This window comes from Esox lucius, chromosome 15 (genome assembly GCF_011004845.1).
Source record: "Esox lucius isolate fEsoLuc1 chromosome 15, fEsoLuc1.pri, whole genome shotgun sequence".
Taxonomy (NCBI): domain Eukaryota; kingdom Metazoa; phylum Chordata; class Actinopteri; order Esociformes; family Esocidae; genus Esox; species Esox lucius.
The window spans coordinates 936977-964363 of record NC_047583.1 but is presented as its reverse complement, the minus strand read 5'-3'; the positions used below and the strand labels follow the sequence as shown (position 1 = coordinate 964363).

The window sequence follows — 27387 nt, the reverse complement described above, 5'->3', positions numbered from 1 at the left end:
ACCTTTTTCTTTCCTTTCCAAAAAAGTTGAAAAGGAAAGTTTTGAGTGAGGAACAGAAGCGTTCAATTTGCAGTTGTCTCTTAATTTTAACCCTTCTTTTCCTCACTCAAAACCTTCCATTTTGACTTTTTTGTAAAGGAAAGAAAAAGGTGCAGTGGTCTCAATTATTTCCAGAGCTATATATATGTGTGTGTGTGTGTGTGTATACACACACACACACACACAAACACACAAAAATCATTGGGAAGAAGCCTGTCAAGAACTGTTAGAATGAATGCAGGAAGAAAAAAAATAGGCAGAACAAAGCAACAGATAGCCAACACGTTTATTGTTTCACAAAATCATGGATTCACATCGCACTTGGTAAGAGGTTCAGAACCTCAGAAAGACAATCAGAGCAAGAAAAAGACTGTTTCTCATAGCATAGAAAGTCAAGGTGGTCTACACCTTCATTCTTCATGTTAAAGAGTTCACATCTTTTCTCAACTACAGCACAACAGATCATCAATACATTACTGGGCAAACAGACTCAGTCACAAGTTAGGGACAATGTGTCTCAATATCAATTCGCAGCAGGGCTACAATTAACACATCTGAATATGACAGGTTATTATTGAAACTTGTTGACTACAATATAAAAACACAACATCTAATTTTCAAACACATAGGGCTGTTTCACGGACCCAGATTAAGCCTAATCCTCCATTTGAGTTTGATTGTTTAGTCCCGGACTAGGTTTAGACTGGCCCATACAGTTAATTCAGATTTCTCAGTAACCAATCAGGAACGACCGCACAAAACACTGCACAAACCTCACTGCCCTGGTCATCACCAGCACAGCAAAACGCATTCATACAGACAAACACTTCACACTATCAACTACAATTATCCAACAGTTTGGAACAGGCAGCACAACACCCAATAAGCACTGCCATTACAGCATGACGCATATTTCACAACACCTAATAAGCACTGCCATTTCAGCATTACACATATTTCACAACACCTAATAAGCACTATCATATCAGCGTGACGCATATTTCACAACACCTAATAAGCACTGCCATTTCAGCGTGACGCATATTTCACAACACCTAATAAGCACTGCCATTTCAGCGTGACGCATATTTCACAATACCTAATAAGCACTGCCATTTCAGTGTGACGCATATTTCACAACACCTAATATGCACTGCCATTTCAGCGTGACGCATATTTCACAACACCTAATACGCACTGCCATTTCAGCGTGATGCATATTTCACATCATCTAATAAGCACTGCCATTTCAGCATGACGCATATTTCACAACACCTAATAAGCACTGCCATTTCAGCTTGACGCATATTTCACAACACCTAATAAGCACTGCATTTCAGCATGACGCATATTTCACAACACCTAATAAGCACTGCCATTTCAGCTTGACGCATATTTCACAACACCTAATAAGCACTGCCATTTCAGCTTGACGCATATTTCACAACACCTAATAAGCACTGCCATTTCAGCATGACGCATATTTCACAACACCTAATAAGCACTGCCATTTCAGCATGACGCATATTTCACAACACCTAATTAACACTGCAATTATAATGACACACATTTCACAACACCTAATAAACACTGCAATTTCCTCACAACGCATATTTCACAAAACTTAATAAGCGCTGTCACTTCTTTGTGACGCACATTTTATTTTAGGCCATTTTGAATTAATGATTGCCCAAAATACATCCCAAGCTTGTTTTGTGAACTAACCAGGACATTCATTTCTATAATTCCAAATTGATTTCTATTGTGTGAATGCTATGTAACAGACCATAATTTCATCACAAATGAATTGACCTGATTTGAATTATATTCATGTAAATTATATTCCAGTTTTTGTAACGTTTCACCATATCAACCAACATATCTGTAATATGGGCCTTCCATTTTGTCCCGGACACATCTCACAGGACGCTCTCCCTCTCATCCTCCACGACGACAGCATCAGGGGCCCCAGTACCCATGACCCTCTTGAGGATGATCCCGCGCAGGTTCTGGTTCTGGATGGGCCCCATGATGGAGGTGGATTCAGAGCTGGAGCCGGGGGTGATGAGTACCGAGGTGGAGCTCTCGGAGTGGGTGGTGGTGGCTGCGTTGTTGCAGCTGTTGCTGTTGTTGTTGAGCACAGTGGAGCTCTCAGGAAGGTTGAGGTTGGAGGGGAACCAGACCTCGTCCGGGCTGGATGCCATCAGGCTGCCCTCGGACGGGGCCTCAGAACAGATGGACATGCGGGCGACAGTGAAATCCTGGAGGCCACTCAGACTGCTGGGCAGAAGACCCCTCTTTCTGACCAGACCCTCTAGCTCCATCAGACTGGGCTCACTAACCCCTTCCTCCTGGATTTCCTCCAGGGATTGGTCGGAGGAGCTCTCGTCAGATCTCAACCCAGAGTCGGCGGAGTCCTTCTTGTCCAGGGCGATGGCACCCCCCTGCTTTCCTTCTTCCTGGAGCAGAGGGGTGTTGTCTGAAACGTCTGGCCCGTACCCCTCCACATCATCACTGGGTACTTTGTGATATCGTGGCCCTGCTCCCTTCATCTTGGAGCCCACTGCTTTCGAGGTGCTGGAGTCCAGCTTCTCATCCTCCTCACTGATAGGGTCCAGGGGGGCGTCGGTGTCCCCCACGTCTGCAGCTTTCGCTCCTCTCTTGGAGGAGAAAGGCTTACGGGCCTCCAGTTCGGCCCCGTCTTTGGCCCTGTCCTCTGGGTCTTTGGCATCCCTGACCTCCCTGCTCTGGAGGAACTGGCCCGGGTGAGGCTGGACGGGCCTCCCTCCCCCACCTCCCGTCACATCCAGCTGGGTCATCTGGGCGATGTACTCACGGTAGGCATCGCGGTACTCGGCCTGCTGCTTGTCCGTCAGCTTGCAGATGTCGTTGGACGACTCCTGGGAGTTGAGGCTGGACATGCTGGGGGTTCGGTGGGTGGCGGTCTGGGGGACGGGGGGGTGGGGGGGTGGGGGGGACGGGGAGGGAAACGGGTATAAAAGGTGTTTATTATGGTTAAGTGGGAGGGGTTATGCCATGAACATCAGTATTCTGGGGAAAGGTTACAGAAATCTGTTAACTTTCCAAAAATCCCCAGGTTTCCCCAAAATCCTGGAAAAAGTATGATGTATTTCCTGCTCTCATTCCTGTAATTTTCCTAATGGGTTTTCAGTAAAGGAGATTTGGTGAAATACCAGATTTGCACAAGCAATCGTTAAGGTCTGCAGTGATGTTGCTATGGTTGATTCTACAATGCTTAATTTACAGGAAAACAACAGTATGAATCCCCTGAGTTAATGACCAACTCTGACAGCCATGCAAGACACGTTATTGTTGCTCTGTGAATGTTTTTGCTTGTCGGTGGTTGAGCGCAAAGATGGGAAAAATAGCAGCTTTTCTAACACACTGCCTTGCCTTTTGGTGCTGTGTGTGTGTGTGTGTATTTTGGAACCTAAACTTCCTCAACCATGGGAGGTCAAAACAGCCATGTTCTCACACAAACACACACGCTAACTTGTCTTTATCTAGCTCGTTGTTTCACCTGCGCAGCAGTAACACAACCTCCACACACAGCACAACAACACACACAGCCATCTGCACAGCCATGTCACAATAGCATGTACTGGGATGTTTCCTGGCCGTTCCCAGCCATGTTATGCATGTTCAACGACTGGCGTGCTAGCACGTGTGCAGTATGAGGTGTGTTCCACTCACCGTGGTCCAAGGCTGTGTCGTGTCCCTGTGTCTCTGAGTGGGCTCCTCCAGGCCCACATTGCTGAGCTCCTCAAAGCTGAGGTTGAAGCTGTAGCCCACCTCCGGAGGAGGTCCCTGCCCAGGCCTCCCGGCCGCCTCCACATTGATCACACTGCTGCCCTGCTCGCTGCCCCCTCGTGACTCCTCCTGGAGGGCCTGGTTCTCCCTGTGACGCTGCTCCATCACCTACGGAAGGAAGGTTGGTTAAAGAGCCAGCAGCCGGTAGAACCAACACCCTCACCACGCCGACAGTCTAGTGATCGGCTGGTTAGCCCGTAGAAACTGGGCATTAAATGCCTATTACCGGTAGTGGAGACTAAAGGGACATTAACTACACCAACTTAGAGAATAGTCCACTTTACCACAGAGTATAAACTCCATTACATACCGGGGGTATAAACTTCATTACATACCGGGGGTATAAACTCCATTACATACCGGGGGTATAAACTCCATTATATACCGGGGGTATAAACTCCATTACATACCGGGGGTATAAACTCCATTACATACCGGGGGTATAAACTCCATTATATACCGGGGGCATAAACGCCATTATACACCGGGGGTATAAACGCCATTATACACCGGGGGTATAAACTCCATTATATACCGGGGGTATAAACTCCATTACATACCGGGGATATAAACGCCATTATACACCGGGGGTATAAACTCCATTATATACCGGGGGTATAAACGCCATTATACACCGGGGGTATAAACGCCATTATACACCGGGGATATAAACGCCATTACACACCGGGGGTATAAACTCCATTACATACCGGGGGTATAAACTCCATTATACACCGTGGGTATAAACTCCATTATATACAGGGGGTATAAACTCCATTATATACCGGGGGTATAAACTCCATTACATACCGGGGGTATAAACGCCATTATACACCAGGGGTATAAACGCCATTATACACCGGGGGTATAAACGCCATTACATACCGGGGGTATAAACTCCATTATACACCGTGGGTATAAACTCCATTATATACAGGGGGTATAAACGCCATTACATACCGGGGTATAAACTCAATTACATACCGGGGTATAAACTCCATTATACACCGTGGGTATAAACTCCATTATATACAGGGGGTATAAACGCCATTACATACCGGGGTATAAACTCCATTATACACCATGGGTATAAACTCCATCATATACAGGGGGCATAAACTCCATTATATACCGGGGGTATAAACTGTAATGTCTTATTACGGTTACCAAAGGAATTAGGGCAGTAAAAAGTGAGGTGATGTCATACCTGTGGTATAGAGTCTCATATACCATGGCAATCAGGATTCAGGACTCAAACCAACCGGTTTATAGAAGACAGAGTATACCATGGCATGACATCACACTTCACTGCTCCAACAGCATTGTTAAAAAAAAATCCATAAATGCACCTCCCTGATGAATAACCAACCATGAGCCAGTGTAGGATGACAACACACCACTATGACAGGATGTACTGGAGTCCCAGTTCATCCAGATGTTAGATCCACGGCGTAAACATGTTAACACTGAAAGAAGCGCTGTTCATCTCCACAGTCCCACAGTCATAAGTGGTCCAGGCTCCACATTAGATTGGGATACGGTCTGAACAGGAGGAACGGAAAAACCAATTTCTCGTAAAGCCGCACAACTATTCAGAGTCAGACCTCTGGACTGCACAGAGACTGACTGGCTGCTGCTTCCACTGACAATAAACCTCCTTCATCCAGATCTCAGCCATCTTGGACCAGATGGCTGCTGGCCGGCTTCTGGCAACACAACATTCGTTTGTGGAGGGAGGCACAAACAGACATCTGATCAGCGCAAGCTACATGTGTTCCTGATTCCAGCCCCCTGAGCGAGTGGAGCAGACTGCAGACTTTCTGGTAATAGGGATTATAAAATCTTCAGTACTCTCCAGAGAAGACAGAAGATATATTACAAGATTCCCAGAGTTTTAGAAAAAAAAGAAAACAGATACACAAAAACACAAATCTGGTGAATAAAGGAATACTGATATTAAAGCACAAGTGAAATAAATGACAGAAGGACGTAGAGGCGAAGTATTTGTCTTACCATCCCTCTGAAGAGTTGCCAGTCTCCAAAGTTCATGTTCATCTCTTTCTTCAACTCTTCCAGGTTGCACTGGGACAGCACCCGGCCATTTACATTGGCCTAAAACAGACAGAGGCAAAGACATGTCCACAACTGATCAAGGAGGCACATCGGGGTGGTTTGGACACACAGAAAGACTAATCCCTGACTAAAAAGTCCTTTCAAAAGAGATTGTCCATCAATATTGCACCATGGGTCCAGGACCAGGCTGCCAGTCTTAATCAGAGTTATGGAAACAAGGACATAAGTAGACATAAGCTGTGTAAAGTAGATCCATATGTTAACATGCAGAGAAAAAGGACAAGTAGGTCCATGTGTTTACATGCAGAGTCAAAGGGAGAAGTAGGTCCATATGTTTACATGCAGAGACCAGGGGACAAGTAGGTCCATATGTTTACATGCAGAGACCAGGGGACAAGTAGGTCCATATGTTTACATGCAGAGACCAGGGGACAAGTAGGTCCATATGTTTACATGCAGAGACAAAGAGACAAGTAGGTCCATATGTTTACATGCAGAGACAAAGAGACAAGTAGGTCCATATGTTTACATGCAGAGACAAAGAGACAAGTAGGTCCATATGTTTACATGCAGAGACAAAGAGACAAGTAGGTCCATATGTTTACATGCAGAGACAAAGAGACAAGTAGGTCCATATGTTTACATGCAGAGACAAAGAGACAAGTAGGTCCATATGTTTAAAAAAAGAAACCCCTCTGTATGTTGAACAGGAGAACATTTGTCAAAATGTCTTTCTGGTTCTGTAACTCAATGAACAAGAACGACCTTTGGCATGAAGACGCTAGCAGAAGTGTTGCTAACAGGCCTGACTATGTTCATTCATCACATCCTGTTTCCTCATTTATAACAGGAAGCTGCTCAATGCAGGCAGAGATATTGACAGTTTTCTTGAGCCATGTACATTTGATACAAATATATAAAGACAAAAAGGCAGAGGATCTGTGTGTGTGTAGGTGTGTGTGTGTGTGTGGCAGGACTCACCTTCTTGATGGTGTTGGTGTACTGGACCAACATGCTAGGGTCCATGCCGTCGATCTCTTTGACACGCTCACACACTGCATCTGTGTTCAGAGAGCTCAGGAGTACCAGCGGACCGCCCAGTATCCCAGGACCAGAACCCTGCTACACACACACAGTCAGAATCAACCCATTGACTTGGTAGTATAGCAGGGCTCACACAGTCACTACACACTCATGGGGTTAGCGCAAACCGTTCACACTATCAGAGGTTAACACAGGAGCAGCTCTTCTTTGCAACCAGGGACATTATTCTTGTTTTCGCAGCATGACAGAGAGAAAACATTGTCTCTGAGACGATACACAAGCAGCTTCACTGAAATGGCACTGGGTTTGCAGAACTGGTTTTGTTGGTTTGTTGATCAGAGAACACACTGTATTGTATTATCCACTGAGAACACACCAGCTGTGTGTGTGTGTGTGTGTGTGTGTGTAGCCAAGACCCTGGCTCTTCTTATGCCGTCTACCCAAAGCCCTGCAGTTAGGCCCCCGCTAGCAGTGAAACAAAACCCAAAGACGGCCTGCACTCACACTGCCACGTCTCTGCATTAACACCAGTAGGACGCAGTTCCACACCGAGCAACAACAAAACAACAGCTTTGTCGTTTTGGGGGCGAGAAGCCGACAAGGCTTAGAATACAAAAAGTCTGTGCTTGCTCTCTCGCTGTGAGTGCTTGTTCAAGAAAATAAGCTGAACTAGTCTTCACAGAGGCGTGTTCTGAAGGGAGGGGGGTAACCATGTGATCTGTAAGAGGTCACTTGGAGAAGTTAAATACTTTGCACGAACAGCACTAGAAGACTGTAGCTCAATGCTGTGTTAGCCACACTTACATCCCTGTGTGTGCGTGTGTCTGTGCATGTGTGTGTGTGTGTGCGTGTGTCTGTGCATGTGTGTGTGTGCGTGTGTCTGTGCATGTGTGTGTGTGTCTGTGCATGTGTGTGTGTGTGTGTGTGTCTGTGCATGTGTGTGTGTGTGTGCGCGTGTGTGGTGACAGTAGCCACGCCTAGCAGTAAAACACTCTGCCTGCTTGTCAATTACACAGAGAAACCAGTATCCCAAAACATTTCCTGTAGAGTTAATAGACATTTATCATGTGTCTAGTTAAATAGCCCACCTCTGTTCATTAAAAACATCAGGGAGAGCAATTACCCTGCAGACTGTGGGTCTTGGGAATGACAGGCCAAACTATTTCTATATCTTAGTGAGAGACAGACTATTTGACAGCCATTTCAGATCAGGCTCCTGAATTCAGCCTAGCGAACTTAACACCTGAACATAATTATCGTTATATTTGTTGAACTTAACTACATTGAACAAGAAAGAAATACAGCATGTAAAGATTCTACTGAGTTATAGTTCATTAAGTGTAAGAAGCAGAATATCTATGACCTGGCCTGGTTACACTTGGTCTGAATGTGTAGGTCCTGGCCTGAATGCGTAGGTCCTGGCCTGGCTGGGTTAAACCTGATCTGTTTAGCTGGCGTGGTTACACCTGGTTTGAATATGTAGGTCCTGGGCTGGCATGGTTACACCTGGTCTGAATATGTAGGTCCTGGCCTGGTGTGGTTACACCTGCTCTGTTTAGCTGGCGTGGTTACACCTGGTCTGTTTAGCTGGCGTGGTTACACCTGGTCTGAATATGTAGGTCCTGGCCTGGTTACACCTGGTCTGAATATGTAGGTCCTGGGCTGGCCTGGTTACACCTGGTCTGTTCTGCTGGCATGGTTACACATGGTCTGAATATGTAGGACCTGGGCTGGCCTGGTTACACCTGGTCTGAATGCGTAGGTCCTGGCCTGGTTACACCTGGTCTGAATGCGTAGGTCCTGGCCTGGTTACACCTGGTCTGAATGTGTAGGTCCTGGCCTGGCGTGGTTACACCTGGTCTACAGTTATGAGCCAATAGACATGCTGCAAAAATCTCTGAAACAATGTTGTTGGCGGCTTATTGCAAAGAAATGAACATCAAATTATCTGCCAACAGCTCTTAGGGACATTCCTGCAGTCAGCATGCCAACTGCATGTTTCGTCAAAACCTCAGACATGTGGCTTTGTGACGAAACAGAACCCTTTAGAGTGACTTTCCATTGTCCCCAAGCCAGCATGGATTCATTGTACGTGGGTTCAAGACGGATTCATTGTACGTGGGTTCAAGACGGATTCATTGTACGTGGGTTCAAGACGGATTCATTGTACGTGGGTTCAATACGGATTCATTGTACGTGGGTTCAATACGGATTCATTGTACGTGGGTTCAAGACGGATTCATTGTACGTGGGTTCAAGACGGATTCATTGTACGTGGGTTCAAGACGGATTCATTGTACGTGGGTTCAAGACAGATTCATTGTACGTGGGTTCAAGACAGATTCATTGTACGTGGGTTCAAGACAGATTCATTGTACGTGGGTTCAAGACAGATTCATTGTACGTGGGTTGTTTGACCACGAAGAGGCCTGTATTCTAGAACTATTGAATATTCAACTAGAACTACATTTAACTAAACAGAACTACTTGTGGAGGTGGGATGCATAGTGAAGCTTCTTGGTTATGTTTATAATGCATGCCAGGATAGGGGAAAGCATGACTAATGTTATATTAGTGTAGTGAGAAATGTAGTGAAGTAGAAACTTAATGAAACAGAAAGGCAACGTGTTAAAAGAGTAGTGAGTTAGAAAGATAATTATGTAGAAAGGTAGTAAGTAAAAAGGGTGGTGAGGTAGAAAATCAGGTAGAAAGGTAACGAGGTAGAAAGGTAGTGTGTTAGAAAGATAATGAAGGAGAAAGGTAGTAAGTTAAATGGGTAGTGAGGTAGAAAGATAATGAGGTTGACTGGTAGTGAAGTAGAAAGGTGGACAAAAAGTTAGAGATAGAGGAGTGGAAAGAGCAATGTGTACCTGCTTAGGTCTGAAAGGCTGTGACAAGAACTGCTTTAGAGGGAGGCAGAGAGACAGAGGCAGGCATTGAGGGAGAAAGTCAGAGAGAGAGGGTGACAAAGAAGGGTACAGGCAGAGAGAGAAGGTGACAAAGAAAGGTAGAGGCAGAGAGACAGACAGAGGCAGCCCATTAGGCCACATTCTGAAGTCATAATAGAAACAAGGAGAACAGGGGACACATTCAAATGTCCAGACTAGACAAAAACACATTGAAACAGCAGCCAGGGGCACTTCTACAGCATCCCATCCAGCAAAGACTGAAACACAGAAGCCATTTAGTTCAAAATGATGGCAGTAGGAAATGACAATTATTTTACTTCAGAAAAAGAGGGTATAAGTAGATAATCATTGCAGTCAACGAGCAGCATAGAGCCTGTTGTTTAGAGTGAAGCGGAAGACAAACAGAGACATCCCTCACACAGAAAAGCAGAAGTTTCCATTCTGAGAAAGCCTTAAAACTGGTCCTCCACACAGTCTGTATGTGTGACCGCGTGTGTGTAACCCTGTGTGAGTGTGTGTGTGTCCCAGCGTATGTGCGTGTATGTGTGTGACCTAGCGTGTGTATATATATATATACACACATACACACACACATATATATATATGTGTGTGTGTGTGACCCAGCGTATGTGTGTGTGTGATAAGGCTGTAATTACAGCAGAGCGGGCGTGGGCAGAGCAGAGGGATGAGGAAACACACGGCTGAGAGGAAGCGTCCCTGTTTGGAGATAAGCTCCTTGTGCCGCTGCTCCTGACGCTGATTCCCCCTCACACTGACCTACAGCGGTTACCCTATCTATCAGCCCAGGCAATTATACCGTGTTGACCACTGAACATACACAGAGACTACCAGCACAGCCTAATGAGAGAGAGAGAGAGAGGGAGGGAGGGAGAGAGAGAGAGGGGGAGGGAGGGGGAGGGAGAGAGGGGGAGGGAGGGAGGGAGGGAGGGGGAGAAGGAATTGTAAAGAGATTCAGGGTGTGGTCTGGACTGTAGATGTCAACAGTGACACAGAAGACACATAATCCTTGAGACGTGAGACTCTTTAAATGTGTAAATCATGACGAGTGAGTACTTGCATTATATTATAATTAGTGTTCATTCACTATATGAATGTGCTTCCTAAACTGAACTGATATTAGACGGTTATTAGCTCACTTGTGGACACTGAGATCACATTCAAACAGGACTGGACTAGCAGGCTTTGGTAATTAGTTCACTCCTGGAAACTGAGGGTCACGTTCAAACAATGACTGGACTAGCAGGCTTTGGTTATTAGTTCACTCCTGGAAACTGAGGGTCACGTTCAAACAGGACTGGACTAGCAGGCTTCAGAACAGACAAGGCAGCCGCTGATTCAACTATTCTACTCGAGAGGCGACACAGACACTGGGGCACCCTGCCAGCTTTATAACAAAACATGTTAGCCTATATGATCAATTGATGAGGTTAGCATTTCTGGATAGACAGTCAAGACAGGACCCCGGGATGCCCCAGCTAACACCAAAGCTCCACGCCCTCTCTGTTGTGTTACCATGGGGGGGGCAGATGTGGGGGAGGGCAGACTCTCTCTGGTGTCCTCCATGATCACATCCTGACATGGGTACAGAACATGGTATGGGGTGGGCGTAGGGAGATGGCTCCTAGGACAGTGATACAATGGACCTGCAGGCAGAGATCTGCCTCCCTGCAGGGACCCAACACTGACCCTCCATTATAAAAGCATGACAGATGGAAAGTCGACAGAGGAACAGTTGCCTTGGATGTCTGAAACACTTTAGAAAAGGTGAACGCACGTTTGACAAAGGCCAAAGGGAATGGGCCTGCTAGCGCTGCACTGCCTACTGACCGGCAGCTCGGTACTTACAAGTCCATTGGGGTCCCTGGCGTAGCCAGCTTTAATGGAGGGGCGTGACTGGGTCAGGGCAGGGGGATGATGGGAGTTGTTGTGATGCCGAGGCAGGTGATACTCATGATGGGGGAAGTAGGGCTTGAACGCATGGAGGAAGAATGAAGAAGGACAATGGTTAAACACATACAGTCAGGAAAACATGAGGGGTCCTGTAGCTCGAGGAGTCTGAGGAACATTAACTGACCTGACTGTCTTCATAAAAGGTCCTGTAGCTCTGAGGAACATTAACTGACCTGACTGTCTTCATAAAAGGTCCTGTAGCTCTGAGGAACATTAACTGACCTGACTGTCTTCATAAAAGGTCCTGTAGCTCTGAGGAACATTAACTGACCTGTCTTCATAAAAGGTCCTATAGCTCTGAGGAACATTAACTGACCTGACGGTCTTCATAAAGGGGTCCTGTAGCTCTGAGGAACATTAACTGATCTGACTGTCTTCATAAAGGGGTCCTGTAGCTCTGCAGGAACATTAACTGACCTGACTGTCTTCATAAAGGGGTCCTGTAGCTCTGAGGAACATTAACTGATCTGACTGTCTTCATAAAGGGGTCCTGTAGCTCTGCAGTACATTAAATGACCTGACTGTCTTCATAAAAGGGTCCTGTAGCTCTGAGGAACATTAACTGATCTGACTGTCTTCATAAAGGGGTCCTGTAGCCCTGAGGAACATTAACTGACCTGACTGTCTTCATAAAAGGGTCCTGTAGCTCTGAGGAACATTAACTGATCTGACTGTCTTCATAAAGGGGTCCTGTAGCTCTGAGGAACATTAACTGATCTGACTGTCTTCATAAAGGGGTCCTGTAGCTCTGCAGTACATTAAATGACCTGACTGTCTTCATAAAAGGGTCCTGTAGCTCTGAGGAACATTAACTGATCTGACTGTCTTCATAAAGGGGTCCTGTAGCTCTGAGGAACATTAACTGACCTGACTGTCTTCATAAAAGGGTCCTGTAGCTCTGAGGTACATTAACTGATCTGACTGTCTTCATAAAGGGGTCCTGTAGCTCTGAGGTACATTAACTGACCTGACTGTCTTCATAAAAGGGTCCTGTAGCTCTGAGGAACATTAACTGATCTGACTGTCTTCATAAAGGGGTCCTGTAGCCCTGAGGCCTGTCTCAGGCGGCGTTAACCTCTCACCCGGGTGTAGAAGGGGTGCTGTGGGGTGGGCATGCTGTAGTAGCTGCTGTGAGGCTGGGGGGCCACCATCCCTGGGGGGGGCAGGGAACCAGTGAAGGAGCCTGATGGGGAGCAGGAGGCTGAGTGCTGGTTGAAGGCAGAGGTGCGGACAGGGGCATCCTGCAGGGGCAGCGTGGGATACGTCACTCCTCCAATGGGCATCTGTTCTCTGGCAGCACGGACGTCTGGGGGGATGCGAGACAGAAAGACGGTGAGAGGAGAAGAGAGAGAGGAGGGTGGAGGAGAAGAGAGAGGGGAGGGTGGAGGAGAAGAGAGAGGGGAGGGTGGAGGAGAAGAGAGAGGGGAGGGTGGAGGGGAAGAGAGAGGGAAGGGTGGAGGAGAAGAGAGAGGGAAGGGTGGAGGAGAAGAGAGAGGGAAGGGTGGAGGAGAAGAGAGAGGGGAGGGTGGAGGAGAAGAGAGAGGGGAGGGTGGAGGAGAAGAGAGAGGGGAGGGTGGAGGAGAAGAGAGAGGGGAGGGTGGAGGAGAAGAGAGAGGGGAGGGTGGAGGAGAAGAGAGAGGGGAGGGTGGAGGAGAAGAGAGACGGGAGGGTGGAGGAGAAGAGAGAGGGGAGGGTGGAGGAGAAGAGAGAGGGGAGGGTGGAGGAGAAGAGAGAGAGGAGGGTGGAGGAAAGAGAGAGAGGAGGGTGGAGGAGAAGAGAGAGAGGAGGGTGGAGGAGAAGAGAGAGGGGAGGGTGGAGGAAAGAGACAGGGGTACATTTCATCTCGGTTGGTGATGTAGATCACATCTTGGCCCAACTATAAACAGACTAGATCTACCCACTCAGAAGACAAACATACATTCGATCATTCTCAGTGAGGTCAGATAGAGAGGTTTCTTTGGAAAACACGCCAACATACATGGAGAAACAGTCATTATGTGATCGAGCAGACGGGAAAGAAAAGCGGTCTTCATTATTGGCTTTACTGAATATAAATACACAACATTAATTAGAAAACTGTCTTCTGATAAAGAGTATTTCAACTTAATGGTAAAAGAAAAACAGCGTGGGATCAGTGGCTGGGTACAAAACACCGAAACATCTCAGTCATAAGAGTGTCTGTTGTTTAATGACGGGTCGAGTGGAGCCCCAGTCCTGCAGTATGGAGCACAATGGACCCCTTATGAGTGAGTCAGCCTGGTAAGTGGCTGAGTGGGTCTCACTGACCGGCTACAGAACGGAGGCCTGGACACTGGGATGGACGACTTGCCAGGGATGGGGCATTGGTTACCTTCCAAAGCGGCAGACTAACAGAAGAGCTCTCTCACTCACACTCAGACATGCACACTCCTAGGTACGTACAGGCAAAAAAACAAACTGACACATGCACAGTCACTCATACACATTAAAATAGCCCTAAAATCCTATATTTATGTGAGTGGATGAGTGGGCAGAGTCTCTGTGGTCAGATGTGACCACCATGACCAGTCTGTCTCAGCTGAACAACAGATAGGCCAGTGTGGTACCAACAACACTTAAGGCCCGGGTAAGAAGATGGTGGCTCAGAGACAGCTTGTGGGTGACCATACGTCACGAGCAAACAGCAACATCTGTGAAACAGACCTTTACTGTACCAAACAAATTTGACAGGCAAATTAGAAGGTGAGCATCACAAACCCACAAAAAAAAAGTGTCTCTGTTATTAGTGACGTCCATTTTGAGGTCAGGCTGACCGAATGATGTGTGAATGAGTTCAGTACTAACATGGCAGGACGCTAACATGGCAGGACGCTAACATCAGTGATAACATCAAGTAAGAATGCTGATCAAAGACCAGTTCTGCCTAAAAAATCATAATGACTGATCCTAAATCAGTGCTCCTGAAAAGGCATGCTTGTGTGTACACATGAGGACCTGCGATGATCTCCCGGAGTTTGGGGTCCAGGTTGACGGTGCAGGGCAGGAACATCTCCACGTCATGGGCTGTGAGCATGGGCGTCCTGGAGGACAGGAACACCTCGAAGCTGCGGACGTCCCCATCAATCTCCAGCAGTGGCTCAACGTCTTTGGTGGTGGGGATGTTTTTTGAGATTCTAAAGAGGAAGCGACAGAAAGAGGAAATAGCACAGAGGGCAGTTATAGATGACACCCAGAGATATCACGTTTATCTCTAGTAGAGGCCATGGTCATCAGCGCTCGTGCTGTTCCGGAGTCGTGAGAGGAGCTACATCAAGACCATTTAGCTGCTGACTGAGAGCTCCATGTTTTTATCTGGGTCTGACAGCAGAGGAAGCGCCAGGAGATTACTATCAGAGGATTGGAGCTCAGACTCATTTAGAAGCTGTGTGGCTTCCTATGTCCAACACCTCATTGGTTATAGACACTTCTGCAAGGCTTTTCAATTGTGTTTGATCCATACACTCATGGTTTCTTGACTTTATTGTAAATGACTAGGCCTTTCATGACAACAAGTAACTACGGTAAAGTTATGAAATGAAAATATAAATGACATTAAACAGAGGCATATAATGTGTTAAACTGTAAAAAAAGGGTAAGGGGAATATGGGGTCCTGGGTCCTTTGCTAAGGGCTGTCAGGTCCCTATACAACCGAAGCAGGAGCTTGGTCCGCATTGCCGGCAGTAAGTCAGACTTGTTCCCAGTGCATGTTGGACTCCGGCAGGGCTGCCCTTTGTCACCGGTTCTGTTTGTAATTTTTATGGACAGAATTTCTAGGCGCAGCCAGGGGCCGGAGGGTGTCAGGTTTGGGGACCACACGATTTCGTCTCTGCTCTTTGCAGATGATGTTGTCGTGTTGGCCCCTTCTAACCAGGACCTTCAGCATGCACTGGGACGGTTTGCAGCCGAGTGTGAAGCGGTGGGGATGAAAATCAGTACCTCCAAATCCGAGGCCATGGTCCTCAGTCGGAAAAGGGTGGCTTGCCCACTTCAGGTTGGTGGAGAGTGCCTGCCTCAAGTGGAGGAGTTTAAGTATCTAGGGGTCTTGTTCACGAGTGAGGGAAGGATGGAACGGGAGATTGACAGACGGATCGGTGCAGCTTCTGCAGTAATGCAGTCGATGTATCGGTCTGTCGTGGTGAAGAAAGAGCTGAGCCGCAAGGCGAAGCTCTCGATTTACCAGTCAATCTACGTTCCTACTCTCACCTATGGTCATGAGCTTTGGGTCATGACCGAAAGGACAAGATCCCGGATACAGGCGGCCGAAATGAGTTTTCTCCGCAGGGTGGCTGGGCGATCCCTTAGAGATAGGGTGAGAAGCTCGGTCACCCGGGAGGAGCTCAGAGTAGAGCCGTTGCTCCTCCACATCGAGAGGGGTCAGCTGAGGTGGCTTGGGCATCTTTTTCGGATGCCTCCGGAACGCCTTCCTGGGAAGGTGTTCCGGTCCCATCCCACCGGGAGGAGACCCCGGGGAAGACCTAGGACACGCTGGAGGGACTATGTCTCCCGGCTGGCCTGGGAACGCCTCGGTGTCCCCCCGGAAGAGCTAGAGGAAGTGTCTGGGGAGAGGGAAGTCTGGGCATCCCTGCTTAGACTGCTGCCCCCGCGACCCGGCCCCGGATAAGCGGTAGAAGATGGATGGATGGATGGATGTAAAAAAAGGGGGTTTCCCTGGAGCACCTTCAGACCAGCTCCTATTCACACCCATTCAGTTAGTGCTGACTCCATCACAGTCACTGAGCTGGCTCTATATCCTGACACCATCACAGACACTGAGCTGGCTCTATATCCTGACTCAGATTGACAGATTTTGGACTGTTCCCCATCAGTATAGGTGTCAGCCTTATCAGGTGAATGACCAGAATTCTCCAGAACGCCAACATTTGTGTTAATAATTTGGTATTATCTGTGAGAATGTGTGTGTCTGTGTGTGTGAGAGAGAATACATACATCTCTCATTCTTAAGTTGTGGGAAAGCACAAGCTGTGTTGGAAGGTATTTCCCACAGCCTGACCTGTTCTGGGGGAGGACTGAAGGTTGGTCTCCACTGGTTAATATTGTAACAAGGTGCCAGGAGGAGGGTCTGACCTTGGCTCTACAAGGCCAATTTACTCAACTTGAAGGAGATAAGACATGAATAATGTTCAGATTCCTTATTGTGCAGCTGGGCGGAGATCGGCAGGGTAAACAGACTAGGGTTAAGACAGTTAATCATACAAAAAACTTTGTGCGCGCGTACGTACACATGTACACACATGCACGCACGCATACACATGCACGTAAAGTGGGCTAAGTGCTGTAACAGAATCAGCGCTCCCAGCTCTAACTGGCATGCAATCCATAATCACCTGACTCGGTGACCTCTGCAGCAGAGGTCAGGGATGATTAGCTCCAGCTAGTGTTCTAGTTAGATGTGCTGCTCCACATTTGACCTCAATCAACATGGGTCAGCAAATCTACCAGCAAATAAATTACAATAAGAATTTCTTTTAAATATACTCTAAGAGTTCCATAAGGGCTGTTTGGCTGTCCCTATGCTTTGAGGAATCTGTGTATTGTAAAGTTCTCCAAAAGGAAGAGCTTTCGTTTAGACAGAAAAGATAAAAAAAAGGAACCTAAGTCAATAGCAGAGTCAAATCTTGCAAGAAGCTTAGAGGAATTTACACAGCAGTGTAACATTGAGAACAACTTCAGTTGCATTCTGAAAGGGAGACCATGTAAATGGCCTACGAGTCCTGCAAGGTACTGTAAGCACCGCCATAAAGAGGGCCAAACATCAATTACAGGCATCTGTGACAAACTAAGGTCCATTAGATGTGACAGATCATATAAAACGTCTGAAAGATACTAACATGTTTGTAGTTTAGTGGTAAACTTGCCTTCCAAATATTCCTTCCCTAGCATCAATTGTCAAGGCAGGAAATAGCAGTACTGGCGGGAAATAGCAGTACTGGCGGGAAGCAGCAGTACTGGCGGGAAGCAGCAGTACTGGCGGGAAGCAGCAGTACTGGCGGGAAGCAGCAGTACTGGCGGGAAGCAGCAGTACTGGCGGGAAGCAGCAGTACTGGCGGGAAATAGCAGTACTGGCGGGAAATAGCAGTACTGGCAGGAAATAGCAGTACTGGCAGGAAGCAGCAGTACTGTCAGGAAGCAGCAGTACTGTCAGGAAGCAGCAGTACTGGCAGGAAGCAGCAATACTGGCAGGAAATAGCAGTACTGGCAGGAAGCAGCAGTACTGGCAGGAAGCAGCAGTACTGGCAGGCTAAGAAGCCGGTGGACAGGAGAGCAGAACAGATGTGCTTAGTAGCACAATGGCCCTCAGTGTGCTCTATCACGACCATCTAACCAAAGGGTCAGTGCAGGGTGCTGGGAGGGACGGACGTCAACTGACCTCTCACATGACGACCATTAGGTGTCTGTCTGTGTCATTCATAAAGCGTCCCACTCTGACACAAAACGCAGTCTTCAACACAAAACACAGTGTCCACCAGGGTCATTCCATTTCAACTCAACAAGTCATGACACCCACCACATCGCAGATTGTTCAGAAATGGGTAATGCTGTTAGAAACAGATACAACTGGCATTTTTGTAACATAACTACGTAGAAATGTGATTACAAACTGGTTTTATTATAGTACTAGAACTCAAATTTGTAAACTCAGATTGTTTTCCAAATAGAACATAGTCTACAATAGTCATCACATGAATCACAAAGAAATGGCCAATTTGTTTCTAATTAATAAGCGTAATTTCTCAAGGATCAAATTATTCTTCAACAGATAATGTTTCAGTAGTGCTAATTATTATTATTATTATTTTTTTAGAAGGAATTAGTACTAAACACAAGAGGGATGGCCAGAGATGGGGGGATTTCCCAATATAGACACATGGTGGTGAGGGAATGTGAGTTTGACTTCAATTCCCACGCACTGCATTAACCTGCACTGAAAGCCTTGTGCTGTTCCAGTAGTCCAGCTGGGCTCTGCTTATTTGTGTCCTCAAAGACTCAGACCAAGTGGAGCCAGAGGGAGACTCACACACCACTGAAGGGACTTCACCTCTGACAGTGTCTCTTCCCCTACAGCCTTTCTATCTAAGGAACATTAAGTGATGCTTTGTCTTTGCTAAGAAATCCCCGAGCAATTCCACATAGTTCACAAAGATAATGCCAGAGAATTACAAATGAATGTGACCAAACAAAATAATTCTGAAACCTTGCCCTTACACGTCACAGATCATGTATGTTTTATACAAACATAAAATGAATCATCTTTAGTCCACATCAAGTTCCCAGAACAGACATTTTTCAAATGAATGTTACAACAGCCGTATTTGAACAGGTCAAATCAACAGACTATACTCCTTTGAGATTTTCTTCTGAGGTGGTCAGAGCTACAAATGTGAGCTGTGAGCAATCTGAGCCACTCTGAACACTAAGAGGCATCCTTTATTGACCCTGGCACACGGTGGCGCTGAACACACACGCAGTTACAGGCACCTTCCAAAGACAACTGGAAGCACCTGTGCAGGCATCCATCATTGCGGTATGCTGACATCATAACTAGCCTTCCCATCTGAGCTCTGAACAGACTGCTGACAGACGCCATAACAGGCCAAGTCTTCCACATCAATGCCAGTGTGCCAGTCTTGATAATGGCACAGCTCAGTGTATGCGAACGGGTTTGAATAACACAACACGTCACGCCATCAGGTTTTGTCTGACACACTTTGTCTACAAAGTGTGTCCATTTAACTCCAACAAAACAAGCCAGTGGGACACCTAAAAAGATGAGTCAGTTGCGTGTTTGGCCTTGTAATTTATGTTAACTGTTTCTGTCACTGGTGGAAGGAGTTAGGAGTGGCTCTGTTGGTTGCATATCAGTTCATCTTTCATGAGACTGACCAGCTAGAAGCGTGGAGTAAAGAAGCTGACACGTTACATCTAAAAGGCTGAAGACGGAGAAATAAAGCCGAAATCCGTTTCTCACGATAGCCCCATTGATGGGGTTCTGCATTATAGGCGGTGACGATTAAACATCGTCTGTCAAGCAGCGCCTAGCGTTTGGGAGCTTCTTGGTTTTTCCAAAGCTGACTCGACGAGTCTTTCTTCTCCTCCTACACTCCCAAACACTGCAGCTGATGGGAAAGTGCAGAATTCTCCCTCCATTCCTCCACTCTCTCCTCCCTCTGCAGGCGCTGAATGTACCACTTGACTTTCCTTACAGCCACCTTCTGTGGGTGGACCACGTTCAGCATTTACATAGAAGGGGCCCAGGGAGAACTGAGAAACCCACACACATTGGTTTTCGGGAAGAACATAAAGGGAATCAATTGTTCGGCAGTGAAAAGAACAGCAGGGGCATGTCACAATGACAAGCTTGAGACTTGACGCTTTCCTCTGGCTGACGGGCAAGTGGGTGACCTCGAAGACGTCCGCTTACCAACGAACGGACTGCCTGGCGTGTGGCCTCAAAGCTTCAATACTCTAGAGTGGGAGGATTATTGTGCAAGAAGAGCCTGCCAAGCCCTAGTTATCCAAAGGCAGAGAGCAAATATGTTTTCGCTTTAGACAACGCCATGTTTTTGTCTGCTAAATCCATTGTGTTTCTCTGGCTGAATACTCAGAGTTATGTATTCTTTGCTTGGGTCTCCTCTTCTCTCTGATATGCCAGGGGACATTAAAAGCGACGTTGCTTTTCGTATACATTCGTGGCAAAGTTTAAGCCTGTAATTGACATTCCTGTGCTGTAAGCCGGACCTTTGCATCTAAAACAGACCGCAGAGAAATGCAGAAAAATAGGAAACATACCAGACTTAGAAGAAAGAAATGGAGCACCCTTAGAATGGCCTCTGAGAAATGTGTTTGAGTTTTTCCGAAATGATTAAAATCATCTGCACACAAACCTACTGGTTACAGACCCACAAACCCTTAGCTGAGGAACAGAACCCAATCCCAACTAACCCAAGACAGGATACTACAGAATGCAGCCCACTTTGGTGGTTTCATGAGAAAAGGGTTAGAACTCAAGTCCTCTAAATGATAACAGAAGATCTTCCTGACATTAATCAGGCAGGGAGCAGACAGTACGTGTGGGTGTTTAATGCATGTCAAGGTTGAGACAACATATGACCAGTGAAACATCTGGACCAAGCCTGTGGCCTAAAACTCCCATGGAAAAGTGATTCATGGAATCTATCTCAGCAGATATTTCAGACAGAGGAACCTGGTGAAGAGAGACCAGGTCATAGAGAGAGTGAGAGAGACAGAGACAGACAGACTGTTCTAATTGGAGATTACTACTGATTCATTTCTACACTTTTCTATTCAATGCCCTGTCTTCTCTACTCGCTTTCCTGTCTGGGAATGGGAAAAGGAGGAGGGACCTGTCAAGAGCTTGAAATATTAGGAACAAAGTGCTTCCAAGTTCTTAGGAACTTTGAAAATGTCAATCCTCTGTACTGGAGAAATCTGATAAATCCTTAAGCTGAACAGTGACTGCATAACTAGGCTCAGACTAAGAAGCATTTTAAGCTGAACAGTGACTGCATAACTAGGCTCAGACATAGAAGGATTTTAAGCTGAACAGTGACTGCATAACTAGGCTCAGACTAAGAAGGATTTTAAGCTGAACAGTGACTGCATAACTAGGCTCAGACTAAGAAGGATTTTAAGCTGAACAGTGACTGCATAACTAGGCTCAGACTAAGAAGCATTTTAAGCTGAACAGTGACTGCATAACTAGGCTCAGACTAAGAAGCATTTTTCAGATGACCATGATAAAAACAACCTGATTTAAATAAAATGACAGATCGAAGTCTTTCCAGAATGGAGTTTTGAAAAGACTCAGCACACTTTACACCAGCTGTCTACCCTACATCGTTTCCATTGAGCTGGACTGACCCCATTTGACCTTTGTTTCCATGGGTGCACATTAGAAGTCAAACGGTGGTTCGACAGGCCTTAAAGGAGACAAGTAACACTGTCCACTTAAGAGCTCAGCATCGACACCTCACAGCCCAGCTGGTTAAGGTCCGCACCTTCGCCCCCTTCATGGCTCTCCAGAGAGATCACAGATACCTCCACATCCACATGCACAGAGACGTTCCCTGATCTGCATACATTTAGATCACATGGACGTTATCCTTGCCATCATCTGAAATCAGTCTGGTACTCTGGTTTCAAACTATTTAATCCTTCAAGTTCAACTCCAGCTTATTTGATAATGACAGGCTCTAAGTGGATTTTCTAACCAGGAATGTTCAGCAACAGACCCCTTTTCCATCACGTGTCTGTAGCCACCAGATGGTGGGGCAAAGAAAGGTGGGATCCCAGCTCTGCTTCACTGGGGATGGATGTTGCCACGGACACTGTCAACTTACTTAGATGTCGATTCCACTGTATCCAGATTTGATTCTGCCATTTTAGGGAGACACAATGTTTCAAGCATATAGACTAATCAGTCAAAAACTGTCTTCTGACACTATTAAAAAAGACCACGGAGAACAAGCTATGAAAGAAAAGTACTGGTGAAGGTACAGCATATTAGCACAAAATAATATTGTCAGAATGATACATTCATATACATAATATCTCAATATGAAAAGGATTTTGGGACCCATTCCTTTGCTTCATCTGGATCTCCAGAAACACTTCTACCAGGAGGCCAGTCACCACAGAGGACAGGCTGGTGATCAGAAACACTTCTACCAGGAGGCCAGTCACCACAGAGGACAGGCTGGTGAATAGAAACACTCCTACCAGGAGGCCAGTCACCACAGAGGACAGGCTGGTGATCAGAAACACTTCTACCAGGAGGCCAGTCACCACAGAGGACAGGCTGGTGATCAGAAACACTTCTACCAGGAGGCCAGTCACCACAGAGGACAGGCTGGTGAATAGAAACCATAGCATCATACTAAACCACTTTGGTGAATTTTGGACAACAGACTGTGTGGCCATTCAGTTTGCTCTGTAGATGCCTGGTGGAGCAGGTCCAACTCCTGTGTGATGTAACCAGGACACCGACCTGCCTTCCTGGGCCATGGTACTCCCCACACAGAACAGATGGGACCAGTCAAGGCCCGTTTTCACTAGATAAACACGTCCATATGAGAGGCAAAGGCAGAGTATGTTTCAGTGGAACATCACCACTCGGAATGCCCAACCCACCTGAGAGAAACCTCCACCCCCACATAATTTCACTGAAGAATTTATATAATCACATCTTTAAAGTGGGACACACTGTAGTGACTGGAACCCATCTTCCAGGGGCTAAAAGTCTGGGACACCACCCAAAGCTCGAAATAGTATCAAGAGTCTGTATGCTAATACCTTTTAGAACACTTAATTGAATAACTGGATGAAAAGTTCTGGCATTAGTAAACAGCGTTGTACCAGCCATCACTGTAATAGGCAAATTAATCTGCTCCTGAATCCATTATCTCACAGCAGCAAATAATCCTTCCCTTGTCAACTGGAGGTCCATGAACAACTGGATGTTGTCAAACGTCAGTTTTACACAGTGAGGTGGCCAGTGCCATGACATCAGCTCTTACATCCTGGAGTTCAACAGGCTACTCTGAGACCTAATAAAGCACCCCAGATCTTCACACAAACCACACCTATCAGCTACCAGAGGAGATCTCCATGGTGATCTCCTCCACAGGCCTCTAGAGATCACACACATTCTTCAGCAGGTCAGGTGGCTTTGCCCACTTTGACCGTGGAAATAATGCAGCGCACCTCTAGCAACCACAGAGCGGATGTGAGTCTCCAGAAAAGTGAAGGTCTCTAGAAGAGTGAAGCTGCCCTCCACAAAGCATGTAGTGCCTGGGAATCCATCAGAAACCTTCGTAAGAGGAAACCCACTAGTCGTCCACATAGACATTCATTTTTACTCACAGTATCAATGCAGTGTGGTCAAAGACTTTGGAACTTTGTTTGTAGACACAATCTGTTTACCTAGAACTTCAAAAATGGTTGTTCTGGGCACACATTACTTTGTATATCTTTGGAACTACCCACGATGCACCATTGTAGTGATGCTCAAACAAATCACTGGCCAATGTCAATAGTCAATATTCCAATAATACAACAGGCCAATGTCAATAGTCGATATTCCAATAATACAACAGGCCAATGTCAATAGTCGATATTCCAATAATACAACAGGCCAATGTCAATAGTCGATATTCCAATAATACAACAGGCCAATGTCAATAGTCGATATTCCAATAATACAACAGGCCAATGTCAATAGTCGATATTCCAATAATACAACAGGCCAATGTCAATAGTCGATATTCCAATAATACAACAGGCCAATGTCAATAGTCGATATTCCAATAATACAACAGGCCAATGTCAATATTTAGTCATTTCTGACATCAATGTTGACATGATTTATCACTGTTCCATGTTCAAAAAAGTTGACCAGATACAACAGCAAAGCCCATTCATCCTGACGGTTTGGTCTCCCATATCTGGAGGTCACACTGGTTGTCACAAACACTATGTGGACTCAATAAAAAGCTGGCTATCAGAGATAGACCACAGTCTATTGGGAAATAGATGGCTTTTCAGCAGCTTTATAATTTAGAGCGCTTTAGGGCCTCTTGGCAAATAACAGCAGTACTATTGAATTACCAGTTTACTCCTTCCTCTAAAATGCCTCCTGAAGGATTTAGCTAGGGGACAAAAGGCTCAGTCTGGGAGAAAAGGCAACAGGGAGAAAAAGGTTTTCAACTGTTAGCAGAGCATTCGAGATTTGACATAGAAAATTGTGTACGTGATGGAAATATGGCCATAACAATAGTGAACAAAGAGAAAAGCCAAAGGACTTAATCTAAAGGCAGTTATTTTGGTACACAGGTATTTTGGCAAAAAGCTTCTGTCTTTCAGTGGCCACGTTTTTAGGAGGTTTTTAGGGTTTCATATAAAGAATATCCCATACATGCGCTTTAGAAAGTGCTTTGATCTAAACATTTTATTGACAATTAAAATAATTGTTTCCATTAAATTCTGAATGAGCAGGGTGTCACCTTGATGCTTTAGTACTGGGAGTAGAGTATTGGCGGGGATGTCAGGCAATACTCTGAAGTGCTCCGAGTATTGCCTGACAGTCTGGATCTGGACAAGTCTCAGAAAGGCCAATTGTTCAGGGATGAACTGCAAGGGACTGTGGAAGATGGTGACAGAGAAGAGCACCTCCCTGTTAACAGAGTTCCCTGTGCCAACAGAGATGGAGACCTTTGGCCAAGCACCAGGACACATTATTTCACTAAGATGTTCTTAGCTAAATTAATTAGCAAATAAAACTTTGGTAAAATACTAAGAACTCCATCCAGAACCTTATTAAAACAGGATCTCAGTTTGTGTACTTGGCTGTTCTGCCTGAACACAGAAAGTGAATACAGCTTTAAATAGTGTTGTACTGTGAGAAAGACATAGGTTGAGCCTATATAGAGAACATCAGAAAAAAAATTGGTACTTGGTACAAATACTTCAGGTCTTCTACTTCCTGTTAAGGGCTGTGTGTGTGTGTGTGTGTGTGTGTGTATGAACATGCCTTGCTCACATCTCAGGGTCTGATTAATTACAGTGATCCTCAGAGGTGTAGGGGGTGACATATGTTCCTGTGCCGAACTGCCCCTGTGTGGGAGCATAGAGGTGTTTGGGGGGGGTCGGGGTCGGAGCCAGGCCCATGCAGGTACTGTAGGGCATCCTGGCATAGACAGGGCACCAGATGTCAGCGCAGCCCCAGGGCCCTTCTCCAAGCGCCGACCAAACAACACTTTTCCCGTTGTAAATCCGACTGGAGTTCCCAAAATAGACTCCCCAAGGACCAAACTCCCCCACATATCACAGATACCGACAGCCGGAAATCTCTACTTGTGTTCTTTTGTGATCTCCAAAATTGTTTTTCATTTGCTACTTTCCGGAAGCTTGACATTTTTTGCAAGACTGAACATTGCATACCACTCTACAGTACTGATCTGAAGACATTTATTAAACAACCGCAGAAAACAGCAGCTGCTATTCATCGTCATAATGACCAGAGGGAAGCTGGTTTGCATCTCTGGTCAAAACTTAAATGAGAAGGTTGCATAGAAACACCACAAATCAGAGACTCAAGACTCCAATTCAAGCTTTGAGCATCAAAAGAACAATCATTTGTGATCTCAATTACAGCAGTAAATCAGACAGCTATAAATACTGCTGCTCTCCAAAGACCTTCACATTTCTGTGTGTTGGGCAGCCCCGGCATGCAGGATCCCCCCCCCCGAGGTGTAATTTGTTACGCTTTTTCCTGCAGACGAAGTGAGATAAACATGTTGGCCGATGTAGTGTGTGTGTTTGGGCCAATGGCCCTATGACAGGCAATGGCCATTTTTACTTTCACACTTTCCCCTTCTTTCTCAGCATTAAGCTTTGCTTGGCAGTGCTGGCCTTACTGTTAATGATAAAAATGGCTGATGTTCTTAAAGAGATTACGCACATTCTGCAGGAGATTAGATGGCTTTGCCCACTCTAACAATGGAAATAATGTGGTGCACCTCTAGATCTGCTTCACCCAACGACGAACAAATTTGAGACACACACAACCTGCTGATGTGAAAAGATCCTGTGAACAGCTTTGGGCATTCTGACCGCCAGTTTGTTCGATTTCAAGAGGACAGATTTCTTTTACATCTTTCAAAAAACAGGTTTATGATAGAACGCATATTTGCTGTTTTTGAAATGAAAATGGCAGTTACACCAAACATTACAGACATGACTAGACTATACTGCTAATAAAACTATAACATCCATCACATATTCAACAATGTATTCATGCTGCGCCCTACAGGGGTTACATTTAACATTCCAGAGAAACAGAAACAGGGAAAGACAAAATGAAAATTATAAAGATAAAGAGAGAGAAAGGCAGAGAGAGAAAGGCAGAGAGAGAGAGCAAGAGAGAGAGCGCAAGAGAGAGAGAGCAAGAGAGAGAGAGCAAGAGAGAGAGAGCAAGAGAGAGAGAGCAAGAGAGAGAGAGCAAGAGAGAGAGAGCAAGAGAGAGAGAGAGAGAAAGGCAGAGAGGGAGAGAGAGAGCACTGCCTTCTGACTGAGATGTGGAACGACAGTTGACCTATGAGGAGTTGAACCAACCCAGATCAGACCTCAGATCAACAGTAATGCATTCACTTATTAGACGCTGGGGGGATGAAGACGGGGGTGGCAAGACGACCGAGGAACGCACCTCCCCCAGCCTCCCCTCCTCCCCGGTCACATGCATAACCAAACGCACCACCACGGCATTTACTGGCCTCTGACAGCCGACAGACCCCTCATGACAGAGCCAGAATGGAGGAGGAGTTGTACACAAACCAAATCAAGTCTGTAAATCGCTGCGTTCTGCCAGCCGTTGGAGGAGTCGGCTGAGTGGGAGAGGAGAGGGGTTCCGGGCGAGGACCAAGCGTTAAAATAAGACATGGCTATCAGTTCCTCATCTGGGCATTC

The 27387-nt window shown here is 46.1% G+C and overlaps 1 protein-coding gene across 7 annotated transcripts in view; it reads right to left on the bottom strand.

Annotated features, from left to right (window-relative positions):
- Positions 1 to 307: 307 nt before the first annotated feature.
- Positions 308 to 27387, bottom strand: part of kidins220a (kinase D-interacting substrate 220a) — a 59886-nt gene continuing 32806 nt past the window's right edge. For 2 of the 7 annotated variants that reach the window (XM_034297270.1, XM_029125415.2), the window contains 9 exons: positions 14841 to 15019; positions 12950 to 13173; positions 11763 to 11885; positions 11430 to 11489; positions 9858 to 9890; positions 6925 to 7065; positions 5884 to 5982; positions 3754 to 3978; positions 308 to 2984 (listed from right to left, as the gene is read on the bottom strand). In XM_034297270.1, coding sequence (XP_034153161.1) covers positions 1959 to 2984; positions 3754 to 3978; positions 5884 to 5982; positions 6925 to 7065; positions 9858 to 9890; positions 11430 to 11489; positions 11763 to 11885; positions 12950 to 13173; positions 14841 to 15019 — 2110 coding nt within the window. In that variant the 3' untranslated portion in view covers positions 308 to 1958. The remainder of the gene's footprint in view (positions 2985 to 3753; positions 3979 to 5883; positions 5983 to 6924; positions 7066 to 9857; positions 9891 to 11429; positions 11490 to 11762; positions 11886 to 12949; positions 13174 to 14840; positions 15020 to 27387) is intronic. The other 5 variants (XM_034297271.1, XM_034297272.1, XM_034297273.1 and 2 more) reach the window with 5 other exon arrangements.